We start from the raw sequence: 15,822 nt of genomic DNA, 5'->3' as shown, positions 1-15,822 counted from the left end.
ACAAAATCTGTCAACTTAAAAAAAACAAATCATGGCTGAGAGAGTTAAGAAAATCCCCATCTCTTAGATTAATATAAGCTAAGGGCTTGTTTCTGAATCCTATTAATTATTTCACTTGTATTATTATGTAAATGCCTATGTATGTACCTGAATATAATTAATAAAATATGTTTACACTAAATCCCCATCTCTTAGTTAACTACAATGGTAATAGAAGATGATGTAAATGATGACAACAGTGTAAATATTATTTCATCCCTCTTCCATACAATGGAATCCGCAGTATCATGAGCATGATTAATAAGTTTTCCAGGATTATAAAATATGCATAAATTATAGACACATAATTACTTATAAATATTACCAACAACATACTTGGATTTTAAGTTTAGAATATCTCAAAAGTTCTTCATAATAGGAAAATTTTTCAGTTAAAGAGGTATCATTTTTTGGTAACATGAAAAATGAAGTTTAAAAAGGTGACCTGGTGAAAAACTGTTATTCTTTTAATCCTTCCCATAATAAAATTTTGCCTTGAAGACTAATGATAAAACATTAATTATACGATTATTTTTTAACAAGTTAAAAGAATTTCTCCAAAATGAACAAGAGGCTCTCAAGAGCCTGAATCGCTCACCTGAATTTTTTTGGTTTAATCTCTCATCAATGATTATTTTGGCTTTTCAATTTATTTAAATGTTCTTTAAATCGTCCTATTCTCTTCAAAAGCCAAAAAAAAATCATTTTCTCCTATGTTCTATTTTAGCCATAGGAGCTATGTTTCTTGACATACAAGGAAATGAAATATAAAATTTATACTAGATACTCTGAAACTCATTTTGCCTAAGTTTGGCTGAAATTGATACAGCAGTTTCAAAGGGAAAGATTTTTTAAAGTAAGTCAACATGATGAACAAATTGTGAAAAAGTCTTTAAAGGGCAATAACTCCTTAAGAGGTCAATTGACAATTTTGGTCAAATTGACTTATTTGTAGATCTTACTTTGCTGATCATTTTTGCTGTTTACAGTTTATCTTTATCTATAATAAAATTCAAGATAATGACCAAAAACTGCAAAATTTCCTTAAAATTACCAATTAAGTGGCAGCAACCCAATGGTTTGTTTGATTTATCTGAAAATTTCAGGGCTGATAGATCTTGACCTAATGAAAATTTTTACCCCATGTCAGATTTGCTCTAAATGCTTTCGTTTTTGAGATATAATCCAAAAACTGCATTTGACCCCTATGTTCTATTTTAAGTAACGGCGGCCATGTTTTTTACAGATCAAAAATCTAAGCACACACTTTGTGCAGGATAATCTAAGGAACAATCATGCCAAGTTTCATCCAAATCCATTCAGTAGTTTCAGAGGAGAAGATTTTTTAAAGTTAGCAAATATGATGAACAATTTGTGAAAAATTGCCATTAAAGGACAATAACCCCTTAAGGGGTCAATTGACAATTTTGGTCATATTAACTTATTTGTAGATCTTACTTTGCTAATCATTTTTGCTGTTTACAGTTTATCTTTATCTATAATAATATTCAAGATAATGACCAAAAACTGCAAAACTTCCTTAAAATTACCAATTAAGTGGCAACAACCTAACAATGGTTTGTTTGATTCATATGAAAATTTCAGGGCTGATAGATCTTGACCTAATGAACATTTTAACCCCATGTCAGATTTGCTCTAAATGCTTTCGTTTTTGAGATATAAGCCAAAAAAACTGCATTTGACCCCTATGTTCTATTTTAAGTAACGGCGGCCATGTTTTTTGACGGATCAAAAATCGAAGCGCACACTTTGTGCAGGATACTCTAAGGAACAATCATATTAAGTTTCATTCAAATCCATTCAGTAGTTTCAGAGGAGAAGATGTTTGAAAAATTGTTAACGACGACAGACGACGACGACGACGACGTTGACGGACGCCAAGTGATAAGAAAAGCTCACATGGCCTTTTAGGCCAGGTGAGCTAATAAAAGCTTATTAAAGGGATGTACAATTTATCTCCCCCTTTCTATCTGTAAACATGAATAGACACAGATTAAAACGTTCTAAAACTAATTTTCATTTCACTCCAAGATATATTTCTTAGTCTTTGAAGGAGATAATGATTTTGAATTATGTTTTATAATCCTAGAACACTTCACAAAAATCCCACAATGCATTTCATTCTCTTATGACAACTTTTTTGTTTTAGATATACAGTACAATTTTTTTCAAAATGTGTTTGATTATATGCTTACAATTAATTACACGTTCTGAAAAACATGCTACAAAATGCAATGTAATACTAACTTAAATCCTTTATTGTAATTTTACTGACTGACTTATTTACTTTTTACAAGTACTTTTTAAATGTTTTCAACAACTCTTTCAACACATCTTTTATTAACATTTTTAAAACATTTTCAAAAGTAATTCAATTTAATTTCATGAATAAAATCAACAAACATAAAATATTTAAATTTTTTGCATGGTGGGACACCTAACTGAACATTTTCATTTAAGGCTAGGCTGACAAGTCATTTCCAGAAATCATTACAAATATTCTAAGTTTAACTTCGATAATTTGAGTCCAAATTCAAAATAGAATGATTTCTGGTCATTTGTGTCACACCTAGATCTTAACTGAGCATGCTCTATAACCCATCTACCTAGGATCATAATGATACTGCTGCTGAGGTCGCTGGAAGCTATCGTTAGAGGCCAAACTGTAGCGAGGTGAGTTATCGTTATAATAATCGCTAGCATATTGCTGTGTGTTCAACCTTGTGGGTGTTCCCGGCGATCCTCTCATATCGTCGTACCCTGGCTGTCTAGCTAATGAGGAGTAGGATGTGTAATTGTCATTAGGATGGTTTTCTCTCTGTGCCTAAAATGAGACAAAAAGATGCATGTTGTCAATCAAAAATTTATTATTATTAGCGAAACATAATATTAACATTCTGTACATTACACAGATATTTTTGACATTCAGCCGTTTCATATGAGTTATTTTTCTTTTACAAAGTCCTAGTTTTAATTCACATACAGTATCAATCAATTCATTAGCCATTTTAAAAAAAAAACAATGTCTATGTCAACTGATACAATAATGCTACAATATCTTGCCTTATCAAAACAAAACTTTAGTTTTGAATTTTTCAAACAACTTTCATAACTGCAAAATGTTGGTTACTGTGCATTTCTTTTAAATTCAGTTTTACAGGGTCATTACTCTTAAATGCCAGTAATGTTTAAAGTCTTGACATAAATCAATTAGAAGGAAATCATTCATGTTTTGATTTATAAGACGATTTCAAATATTCCAAAATTGAGGTAAAAATCAATAACCCAATACACAATTTGATGTTTTTGTACATGTAGATGTCAATCATTTATCTAATCTTTAAGTACCTAATAAGAGTCTGTTACTGTCATACATTTTGTAGTAGTTGACCCTACTAGACAGGACAGGTAACCCCTTATCTAGGTTATTTGTACCACCACTGAGAATGGGGTCTAGAACTTAGTCAAAAGTAACAGATAGAAAATATGTAATTGAGTCGACTAAAACTTTATTTTAGTCTTCCCCTTACAATGACTTGGACAAGTACATTGATGGTGATAGTGGTGGATTGGTGTTTTAGTATCCAGTGGCAAAGTTTACATACATGTAATTTTGTATTACTATTTCTGTAAGCTCAGTAATATATCTTGAGTGACTATCCTTTCTTTTAATTGAGGATAAGTTCCTGTAGGTCTTCACTGTTTTACATCTGTCTCTAATATCAGATAGTTACTAACAAGTGGGAAGACAGGCCCGTAGCCAGGAATTTCCAAGGGGGAGTTCGTTGGACTCACAATCTCGACTTTATCAGTCACAATTCGAACAGAACATTGACTTTAACAGTGCTTATTTGTTTTCAAGGGGAGGTTTGTCTGAACCCCCAGAACCCCCCCCCCCCCTGGCTGCAGGTATGGAAGATGTTGGTATCATCATTTGTAGTTACTAAACCTGTGCCCTTACCATTCTGTTTCTGTCGTTACTTTGTAATGATGTATGAGATGCGTGAGGTGACCTTTGGTCCATGTAATGTGGGTCGTAACCCTGATTGTAGGAATCATTGTACAATTGCCTCCCTCCACCACTGTAGGGGTCCTCCACGTAATCCATGTTGTTTTCTCTGAAAAAAAGCAACAAAATTATTCTAATGTGGCAAATGAAGAAGAGTAACTTTGACTGGCATATAACTTAAGCAAATATATATCTAACGATTTTTATCATAATGAAGAAGATCAGCAAAGAAAGATCAAGTTTTTTTGTTGTGCTCATAATCATTTTGTGTCATGGATTGATATCCCATATACTTTTTTTCTATCCTTGTTTGTTTACAAATTATCTCAAAATATCAACTGAAGAAAATGGCTGGCAGCAAATAAGCAAACTTTATTGTATCTCATCTTATTGAACTATATCATTGAATAGGTCTGATTTCACAGACCATTTGTAAGGTTGCTCCAAGTAATCTGCAAAACTGGAGAGGTGCAGTTACTTGTGTAAGAGTAAAATACCTCATAATATTGTATTTCTGCAGCAGCACACATAAAAAAAATATATATGTGCATATAGCTAAAGCATAGGGCGCAATAACACTTAATTTCAATATTGGTATTCAAATAGAGATTTCTAAGTAATAAAATGTCATAAAAATGTTTCATGATCATTAAAACCTGCAAATTTATTAGTTTAATAGTAAACGTTTCATCAAATTCAGTCCCTAAATTATTTTTTTCTTTATTTTTTTTTCTTAAATATGTTTTTATATACATGATAAACATGCTGTATGAACTAAATGACTGAATTTTTGAGTGGTAAAATACTATTGACCTCTGATCAAAGTGTATTACTATTCAACTTGAGACCATTTTCATGGCAGTAAGATGTCATTTGAAATATTAAACCTACCCAAATGTGCCCCTGTTATCAAGCTCTCTCCTAAAAATAAAGAAGAAAAAAATCTAAAGTTATGTTGTATACAAGTTTAAATACTTGGAGGTTAACATGTAATGTATCCTTATTACATAGATGTTTTTCTTTGACTAATACACAGGTGGACACAACTGAATCTTTTGATGAGCCCATGTGACTTGACATGCAAGTTAGAAATTGCAAAAAAATAATATACTTTATTTCCTCTTATTATTCAAAGGAACAAAGAATACAAAATATGTACCACAAACATGACATAGTTGATACAGTGCATAATGAAATGTGATGGAAGAAGTAGGAACGTGAACCTGCAGACTGAAAGACCTACGAACCACTGACAATAAGAAGCTTACATGCCCGTGGGAGTGCTACAACTGTGACATTAATGTCCTGGACAACTTACTATTTACTATGACCTGGTAATTTAATCCTGTTTTAAATTCAAATTTTCTTTCTTTGCCAATAACATAATTATCCCTGAATTTAAAAGGTTTAAAGCTCTTCTCACGAGAACAGTAAACAATAATATACCCTAAATGTATACCTAGTGTTCTCCTTTGTGCAGACTCCAAGACATAAATATCTCATAACAAAGGGAAGTACATATTTTTAATGCAATTTCAGTCCTTAAATTTTTAAACATGAATAGGCATTTATTTGAGTAACAAAAAAATAAGTATAACATAAAGCGCTAAGCCACTTTTATAACAGAACACACAATATAATACTCATGGTCTATAGAGTTATCAAATTTCAAACTTTTGATCAAACTTGTAGAAGTCATCTTATATCTACAAAACCTTGTGCGTTTTGGTTGAGTTTATGTTTGTAACTTATAAAGTCCCCAATATTTATATCAAAAGCTATGAACCATATTTACCTCAATTAACTTATATCCACTAGAGCTTCACTTTTTTCAAACAAAATTATTTGCAAGCAACAGTTTAAGAAATGGCTATATTTTCAATAAATCAAAGAAGAAGGTGTCTGAGAACATTAATGACCCTTGTAAAGCTTGCTTATAATATGGGATTTTTTTTTTTAGAAAGACGGACTGAGAAAGGGTAATACTTAGTGTCCCTTTTGTCTTGTGCAGCGGCATTAAATTGTAGTTTAAACCAAATTTTCTTGTAAATATTTATAAAAGGTTATATTTTAAAGTATCAACATTTTAATGTTTCCTTTAATTAAACTAACACTTCCAATATCACAGATACAGTATTCTCAAGCTGCTTTTGGAATAGATTTTAAATTAAAACATATGTAAATGCTGTGCTATATATTAGGGAAACAGTGCTACAGGTATTAGATACATGTATTTTGGGGAGATCATATATATACACAACTTCCACAAGATACATGTATATTTCTGAATAAACGAACTAATTTATTTGTAATGATTTTATAACCATATATAAATATTAGTGTTGGGTGTCAATAGATAGCTGGAAGGAATACTTTAAAACTTAAATATTTTTCAAATTTGGAGCCAATAACAAACTCACATTCTTACTAATACATAACACAGAAAAACAACTTCTAAGATTGGATTTGAACTGTAAATTCTTTTTTTATATTTTGGTAAATATATTTTGATGGCGATGGATATTGCAAATGCATCTGCAGAATTTCGTTAAACCTTTTCATGAGTAGTTCTTTACGAAAATCAGCTAGTTCTATCACCATTGATTTTATTGCAAAACACAATAAATCATGTCTGAGTCCTTTGCAAAATTTGGTGGTCAAAATCCTCAGACCACCATTTTTGAAGAACTCTGCATTTGTACAACAATTGTTGTGTGTTCTACCACTCAGGTCTAAAGTGTTCTTTAATCTGTTTATTTGTTTTATTACCTCTTTGGTCATAACATTGCACTATCAATGTACAAGATAAAATATTTACATAAACAGGTACCTTGCAGAATGACATGCTAATTATACAATAAAGGATACACGAAAAATATTGACAAAGTTACGCTTATTATTTTAAAACCAATCCACTTATTTAATGTAAATAAAGACTACAAGTACTACATGTATATAAAATAAACCCAAGCCCAACAAATTCCAAAATTTTAATCTAATAAAATATCACATTAAGTAATTAATTTTTTGACCACATAATACCACATATTATGCCAAAGCTTATTTTAGTCTGAAAATATTTAATTTTTGCGTAACCAATCTTTTATCTTTATTTACATGTGTCACATAATTGAAATTTAAACAACTTCAGCGCAGTGAAGGATATGCTCTGATGGCGGTGGTATTTTTATCTTCATTGTATACACAGCTGTAATGGAATGTACGGACAATTTTAAAAGTAGCAAAGTTTAAAAGATCTTTGATCAATGAGCTAGAGATCAATTAACCCTGGTGGACACTTGAACAGTGACTAAACTTAATCACAACAGTTTGACCTAAATCCCCTTGTAAGGTATCTTTTTAACAGAAATGAAGTGTTTGAATACTGTTAAAGACTTTGAGAATGTAAATGGAATTTGAAACAACAATGACATATATATATAGGGGGCGCTATCAGTGCTTTTTTATAAAACCAACTGATAAGACAAAAAACAAAATAGCCATTTGGCAGCTTTCCCTATCTTTTGCAAATTCATGCCAATAGATAGAATTAACAATGATTAACTAATTTTAAAAGAGGAAAATGGGCAAATTAAATTGTTAGCCTGATTGCTGTGATGATTAAAACTCTGATACTTTAAAAATTATGTCCTTTTTGTCCAAAGAGTTTGTAAATATATAACAGCAAGTCTTTTTACAAACTAGGAAAGTAATGGAAACAGCAGAAATACATGAATTTGCAAAATTGACCCTTTATGACTGATGTTGCTGACTTGAGTGGTGTTTACCTATACGATGTTGATGACTTGAGTGATGTTTACCTATACGATGTTGATGACTTGAGTGGTGTTTACCTATACAATGTTGATGACTTGAGTGATGTTTACCTATACGATGTTGATGACTTGAGTGGTGTTTACCTATACGATGTTGATGACTTGAGTGGTGTTTACCTATACAATGTTGATGACTTGAGTGGTGTTTACCTATACGATGTCTTCTATCATACAAGATACCAATGGATATGACAAACACTATCAAACAAGATACCAATGGATATGACAAACACTATCAAACAAGATACCAATGGATATGACAAACACTATCAAACAAGATACCAATGGATATGACAAACACTATCAAACAAGATACCAATGGTTATGACAAACACTATCAAACAAGATACCAATGGATATGACAAACAATGGTATACATGTATGAACAAACATCATTTACTTTTTATCTAATGATTTTTCTGGATTCCAATTTTATTGAATTAGGTAAAAATGTGCATGTGAAAGTTCTTCCTTTCATGACTTCAATGATATGAAAGCCAATAAGAAAAGAGTAGGTCCGGTAAGGACCGATTTTGGCCTCAAATTTTAGTTTCATCTAACGAAAGTTTTTGACCACTTTTTAAACACTTAAGTGTCTATTTCATTTGATTCAATTATTGTATGTGAAAGATTTTAACTCTTTTAGTCATTTAAAACGATCCGATTTAAGCTAAAATATGATAAATCTACCAAAGATGCAAAAAAATGTCACTTTTCAGATAGTTTTTGTCAAAAATGAAAGTGGCCGCATCCGTGTTCATCCTAAATCTTTATATATTTATGTTATGTATTATCATCAAATACAACTTCCATTTCAATATTTTGGATGAACACGAATGCAGCCACTTTCGTTTTACACGGAAACCGTCTAAAATTTAACTAAAATGCTGGAATTGTGAAGATTTCAGTAATTTAGCATGACTTAATGGTGCTAGTACTCAATATATTTGCATTGTATTGTCAAAAACAGCCAATATTTATGTAGCAGAACCATTCTACTATCCAATAAATAACTAAAAGTTTACATTTTAACAATTTTGTAAAACTGCTATATTTTGGGGCCAAAAAAGGGCTCTTACCGGACCTACTCCTTTGAACATTATTCCTCATTCACATGTAATCATGAACTACACAATAGCTAAACCCCAGGAATATGAATGAGTACTTAGTATATATACATATACCGTTCTATCAGGTCTACATGTATATGTACAAGGATAATGTTTATGGTTATTGATACATGTACATCATCATGTTCAAGTTTTATACTTATGTGCATATATAAATGACAAATCATGCAAAAACACAGTTGGCAGATAGATGTCATATAAACTTACAGCTCTACAACAATGCAAATAAACAAAGGTTAGGAATAAGCAGTATTTATGCAAACCCATAATAAATTGCAGGCACTGCCATCAAGTTGTGGCCAAGCTTAATAAAGCAATGTTGTTTTTTTCCCTCCAAAAAATATTTCCCCCCAAAATACCATGATGGTATATCTTTTATTCAGTTGTCAACAATCCTTTTTCTTTTAGACATCAGAGAGAACAGAATCTAAGTAAGACCAGTTTAGTATATTCATTGCCTGATGAAATTCAATTAGATACCTCATCATCATCCTAACATTAAAACCTACCCTCTACCAAAAATACTTACAGGCAGGAGTCAAGGAGGTGTGAGCTCATTTTAGAGTCCCCCACGGTATCATCATGGAGTCGTGAGTCAGAGTGAGGACTACGCCAATAAGAATCATCTGCGCTATTGATGCTATTCATACTATCGGCCTGACTTCCCACCCTGTACTGCAATGATATAAAACCAAACACTACTAAAGGTCCATGCAAAACTAAAAAGGGTAACAGAATACCTAACAGAAACTTAGCTATACATGAACTACAGTCAAACCTGTATAAAAGGTCACCCATCATATGAGAGGGGATCTTTTGAAAGGTTGGTATCAATACAGAGGGACAATTCAAAATGAGGGTGACCTGGCATATCACTATATGCACAGGATCTTTATATATAGCAGGTTTGACTATAAAGGTTCTATTGCAAAATAGGATACTTATGAGGTAAAAACTAGTCCAAACACCAAAACAAATAAATGGAATTCTGGGAGAAGCAAACAAGTTATAAACTATCCATAACAAGCTGCAACCCAATTCTAATATTGTACATATATACTGCATGCAAAGTACAAATAAATGTACAAGCTTTTTGAAATTCATATGTACTTCTAATGTCAGGCATCAAATGCACATAATGTGTACAGACATTGATAAGAATAATTATTCAGATCTTGTCATTAATTCAATCCAAAACACTTCTCAGAAATTCTATTCTGAATTATGAAATGTATCCACTGTACAACATTGTACAATGGAAACCCCAAACAAAGTTATATGATTTGGTTTAGTTTTTCCTGTAAATGTCACAGCATATGAAATTAGGATATGTGGTATGATCTCTTCACAAGAGACCAAATGACAATTACTTTGCCCAATTTAGGCTTTGTTTTAAAATTCCTGGAGTCAGTTACACAAAAATACTTACATCCAAGATTGATCGTAATTTAAGTCATTGACAATTCAGAATACCTACGATTAATCTTAGTCATAAGTTTCTTTGTGAAACTGACTCAAGAAAGTAACAAAGACCTTCAATTTCACTCATTTTTTTTATTCTTGAAATATTAGAATTCTTTTTTACCGTTAGTGTACCCAATAAACGATGAAGATAGATTGAACCCAATCAGGTCAAAAACCTTTAATTAATCATTGATGAAGTTCTGGGAAATCTAATATCATATTCATTTAATGAAAGCAATCGTGTTTCAGATTGTATACATATAGGAGCAAATGTGATATCACAAAGAGGCTAATAATTTCAGATTTAATAGGAAATGTCAATTTCAAAACATAAATATTTGCACAAATTCAATCATAGGTCTTAGTACAAACCTATATGACCACACAAGTAACATGCTAATTAGCTTGCTAAATATATGAACCTCAGCGATATTAAAGCCAAGTACAATCAGGTATTGTTAGCCATTTAACACCTGTTTATTAGTTTTACTTTCATCTACTTAGCTATCAATTAATGACATGAAATCATTTTAGGTACAAATGTAATTTATACATGTTATAATTTTACCTCTAGCTGACCCAGACACAACAGACAGTAGCGATTTAATTTATCAAATGTCTTTATGAGAGTTGATATCATTCAACTGTAAACAGAGAACATCAAATGCATGTTTTTAACAAAAAGAAAACTTTGGCTAGTTTGAGACAAGTAATTATCTAAACAGGGAAATGATTTGAAACGAAAATTCAAATTACTCAAATATCTTGGTAACTAAAACCAAGTTTATTTTTGAAACCTTTGTGTCTTTATAATTTGATGAAAGCGAATAAATCATGTTTTAAAATGAAGTCAAGATTAATCTTTAAAGTGCTTACACATTGCAAAAGTATTCAGGTAGGAAACAACACATTGTTTTATAACCAGAAACATTGATAAATTACAACTTGTGGACACAGAATTGAAATTTTGGCAGTTGAGTGTGTATTTAAATTTTGTTTAGAACTAATATCAGTGATAGGTGAAAATAACTACATGTATGTGCCCAAAAAATAATCAAATACATTCCTGAAAACCGATTATACAACATTTTTAGGTCCACCTTTAAAATACCTGATATATACCCATATAAATCAAGCTATACATGCTATACAAAACATCCTGTGAGAAGTCAATTTAAATCTTCATTTTGAAAGTAGTCAAGCTATACAAAACATCCTGTGAGAAGTCAATTTAAATCTTCATTTTGAAAGTAGTCAAGCTATACAAAACATCCTGTGAGAAGTCAATTTAAGTCTTCATTGTGAAAGTAGTCAAGCTATACAAAACATCCTGTGAGAAGTCAATTTAAGTCTTCATTGTGAAAGTAGTCAAGCTATACAAAACATCCTGTGAGAAGTCAATTTAAGTCTTCATTGTGAAAGTAGTCAAGCTATACAAAACATCCTGTGAGAAGTCAATTTAAGTCTTCATTGTGAAAGTAGTCAAGCTATACAAAACATCCTGTGAGAAGTCAATTTAAGTCTTCATTTTGAAAGTAGTCGACTAGCAAGCAAATATCAGACTCTGGTATACCAGTATTTCAATTGATACATTTTATAGGCAAATGTATAAAAGTATATGTCAAGTTATTCTTTTTTACTTAAGTAATTGTATTTATAAATAACAATCTTAACATAAACTTATCATGCTAATACAGTGTAATACTTCAAAAGTCATGAATAAATACTGCAATGCAATCTTTGATATAAAAAAAAAAATCATTTTAGTTTTAGAAAATAACAAGTTTCTTATTAATTTATTATATCCTGCTTTTAATCATAAAATTCTTATGAAACTTCATAAAAAATTACTTCATGAAATGTTATTTATTTGTTAAGTTAAATTAATGCTATATGATCCGTCATGGTGCATTTAAATAATGTTGTCTTACTTCAATGATTGTTTAATAATGGAGTGTCTTTCTTTTTTCTAAGAGTGCACATTTACAACAACAGAATGAGACAAGAACAGTAGAAATGTACAGTTTACAATAAGGAGCTCAAAGTACACAGCATAATTACTTAATTCAGAGATTGTTTGTATTCTTTATTTATATACATGCCAAATATTGCACTGTCAGATAAAACATATGTTATTTCTGGTACATGTACAAAATGTATGTACCAACTAGTAATTGGGTCGTGTTAATTAGTGTAGTTTCTGGTACATGTATTGATATAAATATGAATAAAAATGTTTTGCAACCCCTGGTATATAAGTGTACTAATAAAAAGAACTCCATCTGACAAAGCATCTTTTTATTGGAATATGTATGACCATCTTCAATTTCTTCTTGTTCTTTTGTCATTCATTTTATTACTATATAAACATGATGAAATCATTCCAGTGACCGTATCCAACTTTAAAAACATTGAATTTTAAAATACAAATCTTGTCACTAGAAATTATAGCATCACATGTATAACACAATCTATAAACATGATAAAGAAAGATTTCAGATTGCATCACCTTACAATAAAGCCCCTGGGGAGAACACTAAATTGTAATTGATGGAAATCATCAGACAACAAGAAAAGACAATCCAAAAGGAGTTGAAAATATAATGAAAGCAAAGTGTTCCATACTAGTCTATATATATCTAACTATAGCTACATCTATGTATATATAAATCAAATTAGGAAGATGTGGTATGATTGCAAATTAGACAAATCGACACAAGAGATCAAAATGACACAAAAATCAACAACTTTGGGTCATTATACCACCTTTAACAATGAATTAAAGACATACTGCATAGTCAGTTATAAAATGCCTCATAATAACAAATGTAAAACAATTCACTTGAGAAAACTAAGAGCTTGATTTAAGTGCAAAATAATGAATGAAAAAAAATATAATATACAGTAAATATAAACACAGCAAAATAAAACAAGCACTATTCTTGTGATCTTTCCTTTACTCACCTCTCTAAACTTATGTCCTACAGTTTCTCTTTCGGCTTCTAATTTTCTTGTAAGTCTTTCAAATTCTGCTTCCTGAAAAAATTAATAATCCATAACTTGAATGTTAATCCACTGGTAAAGCACAAACACTTGTTAATTATTTTAAATCCAATAATAAATTAAATTTATAGAAGAAGATGTGGCATGAGTGCCTATGAGACAAATCTCCATCCAAGTCACAATTTGTAAAATGTATGCATATCCAAATATTTCAATTCATATCATATATATTTTATATATATATATCAAACTTGTTTACACAAATATCATAGTATCCAATAAATCTTGTTTTTCTTACATGTAAATAACTGTTTCTGGATATCTTTAGATATATTTTTTCCACAAAGGATTACATGAATAGTAAACTCCCTAATTCACATTATACATGCACTGTCACAATACAATGAATCAATGTATATATTGTACATCAATAAAACAGTTTAATTACGTTCCAATAATGGCCCAATATGTGCACCGATTTATTTACATTTACATTTCCTACATGTTACAACGACCTAGACAATAGGACAATGATGAGAATGTGTCTGGGTGTTTGAGTTCACAAATATTTGTGGGAGTTCAAGGTATTGTGTATTCAAATGTGTGTTGTCATTTTTTCTGTCCTTTGATAAGGGTTCAAAAAAGGAAAATTTTAATCCTGTTTATCAGTACTTTATATTTGTTTGTCAAGATAAACATATATAAATGTTTTTACACCTATAAAATTTATATGCTCCAATACAAGTTTTATTTGATTTAAATATTACTGAATTTATGTCGAATTTATTTGATTTTTTAATTTACACCTGACAGGTAAAAGCAATGTTTACAGGTAAAACCCTTTTCCTAACTGACTCACTGAGCGTGCTCATTCAGGTGTTATAAATACATAATGATTGGAATGTCAGTGACTATTCCACTATTTATTAGCTTACATCATTTCCTACACAATTTGTTTGTGTTCGTTTTAATAATAAATTATTGAAATCATATTACAGCGTGAGAAAATACATGTACCCACAAAGCAACAGGAATGAAATTTAATAGTTTATACAACTGCATCAATTATGGAGGATAAAAAAGACGCTAACATGAGAACCTAGTGTCTCACACAAAAAGAATATTGAATTAAGAAATACATGTTTTAGATAGTTTATACAACTGCATTTTTTAGAAATATGTTATTTATCGGTTGTACAATTGTATAAATTATTGGAAATCTAAACCAGAGGCTGACATGTGTACATTTTTGTACTTAGTACATCATATTTGACAATCTAAAGCATATATCTACATTGTAATTTCATGAATTTAGAATTATGTGTTTATGAAATATATATATATATGTAGTTTGAACAACTGCACCTACAAGTATTAATTGAAATTTATACCAGAGACTGAAATATCAACCTAGAAATTGACACTTTAAGGCATACATTGTACCTGCTTTAGAAAACACATTTTATTTGTTAAATGTATATAATATTTACAAGAAATTTAAACCAGAGGCTAACATGTGAATATGAGTGAATTGTTTTTGACACTTTAAAGCATATTTTCTTTTCAAACAACATTGTACATATTTTATATGTAGATTTAATTACTGAAATGACAGATAAATGATGCATAAACAATGTTTAAAATCTCTTAAATACTTAGACATTATTTCTTTTTGTTGTTGTTGTAAAGTCATATATGTACATATCATGCCTACACTTTTACATTATCCATGTTTTTACAAACTAAATTTTAACTTACATTTTGCAATAAATTATAAACCATTGTTCTTAATCAATCAACCGAAATATTTAGGTGACAGTATCATAAATTAGTCATGAATTTTTTCATAATGTTACTTCTTTAGGAAGTCACATGATATTGAATTGCAAAACCACAGTGATTTTTTTAGAATGAGGTGTAATTTGTACTGCATTTGAAGTATTTTTTATTTATTTGTGAAACCAATGTTATTCTGGTCTTCTTATTAATACATGTATGTCACCATTCATATATGACAAATTGATGTTTATATTAGAGCAAGAAGCTGTTTCTATTCTACAGTGCCATTGCACATGGAAAATAATTTTAAACGAATCTTACTATCTACATGTACATGCATATGGACCTGGGCCCCTTCCTCAACACAATAGGAAAACCACTGATTGTATAAACATTTTTAATTTTTTCGAGGAAATTAGGATTTTTAACACATCATTTTTTACCCCAATAACATGTTGTCCAGGAACCTGCAGTTTTCTCAATATACACTGTAGATCATTTTACCACTAAGTGAACCTTTAAACAAATTTAAGATACTCTT

At 30.4% G+C, this 15,822-nt stretch overlaps 1 protein-coding gene across 9 annotated transcripts in view; it reads right to left on the bottom strand.

Annotated features, from left to right (window-relative positions):
- LOC134685075 (catenin delta-2-like) overlaps positions 1-15,822 on the bottom strand; it is a 56,436-nt gene that overhangs the window by 32,164 nt on the left and 8,450 nt on the right. For 5 of the 9 annotated variants that reach the window (XM_063544473.1, XM_063544470.1, XM_063544475.1 and 2 more), the window contains exons 3-7: positions 13,464-13,535; positions 9,565-9,710; positions 4,961-4,990; positions 4,022-4,178; positions 2,667-2,884 (exon numbers count right to left, since the gene is read on the bottom strand). In XM_063544473.1, coding sequence (XP_063400543.1) covers positions 2,667-2,884; positions 4,022-4,178; positions 4,961-4,990; positions 9,565-9,710; positions 13,464-13,535 — 623 coding nt within the window. Of the gene's footprint in view, positions 1-2,666; positions 2,885-4,021; positions 4,179-4,960; positions 4,991-9,564; positions 9,711-13,463; positions 13,536-13,800; positions 13,926-15,822 lie in introns of those variants that run through there. The other 4 variants (XM_063544477.1, XM_063544476.1, XM_063544479.1 and 1 more) reach the window with 4 other exon arrangements.

This window comes from Mytilus trossulus, chromosome 9, assembly GCF_036588685.1.
Source record: "Mytilus trossulus isolate FHL-02 chromosome 9, PNRI_Mtr1.1.1.hap1, whole genome shotgun sequence".
Taxonomy (NCBI): domain Eukaryota; kingdom Metazoa; phylum Mollusca; class Bivalvia; order Mytilida; family Mytilidae; genus Mytilus; species Mytilus trossulus.
Note: the sequence above shows the minus strand (reverse complement) of the source record. Positions and strands in the feature narration are given on the sequence as shown.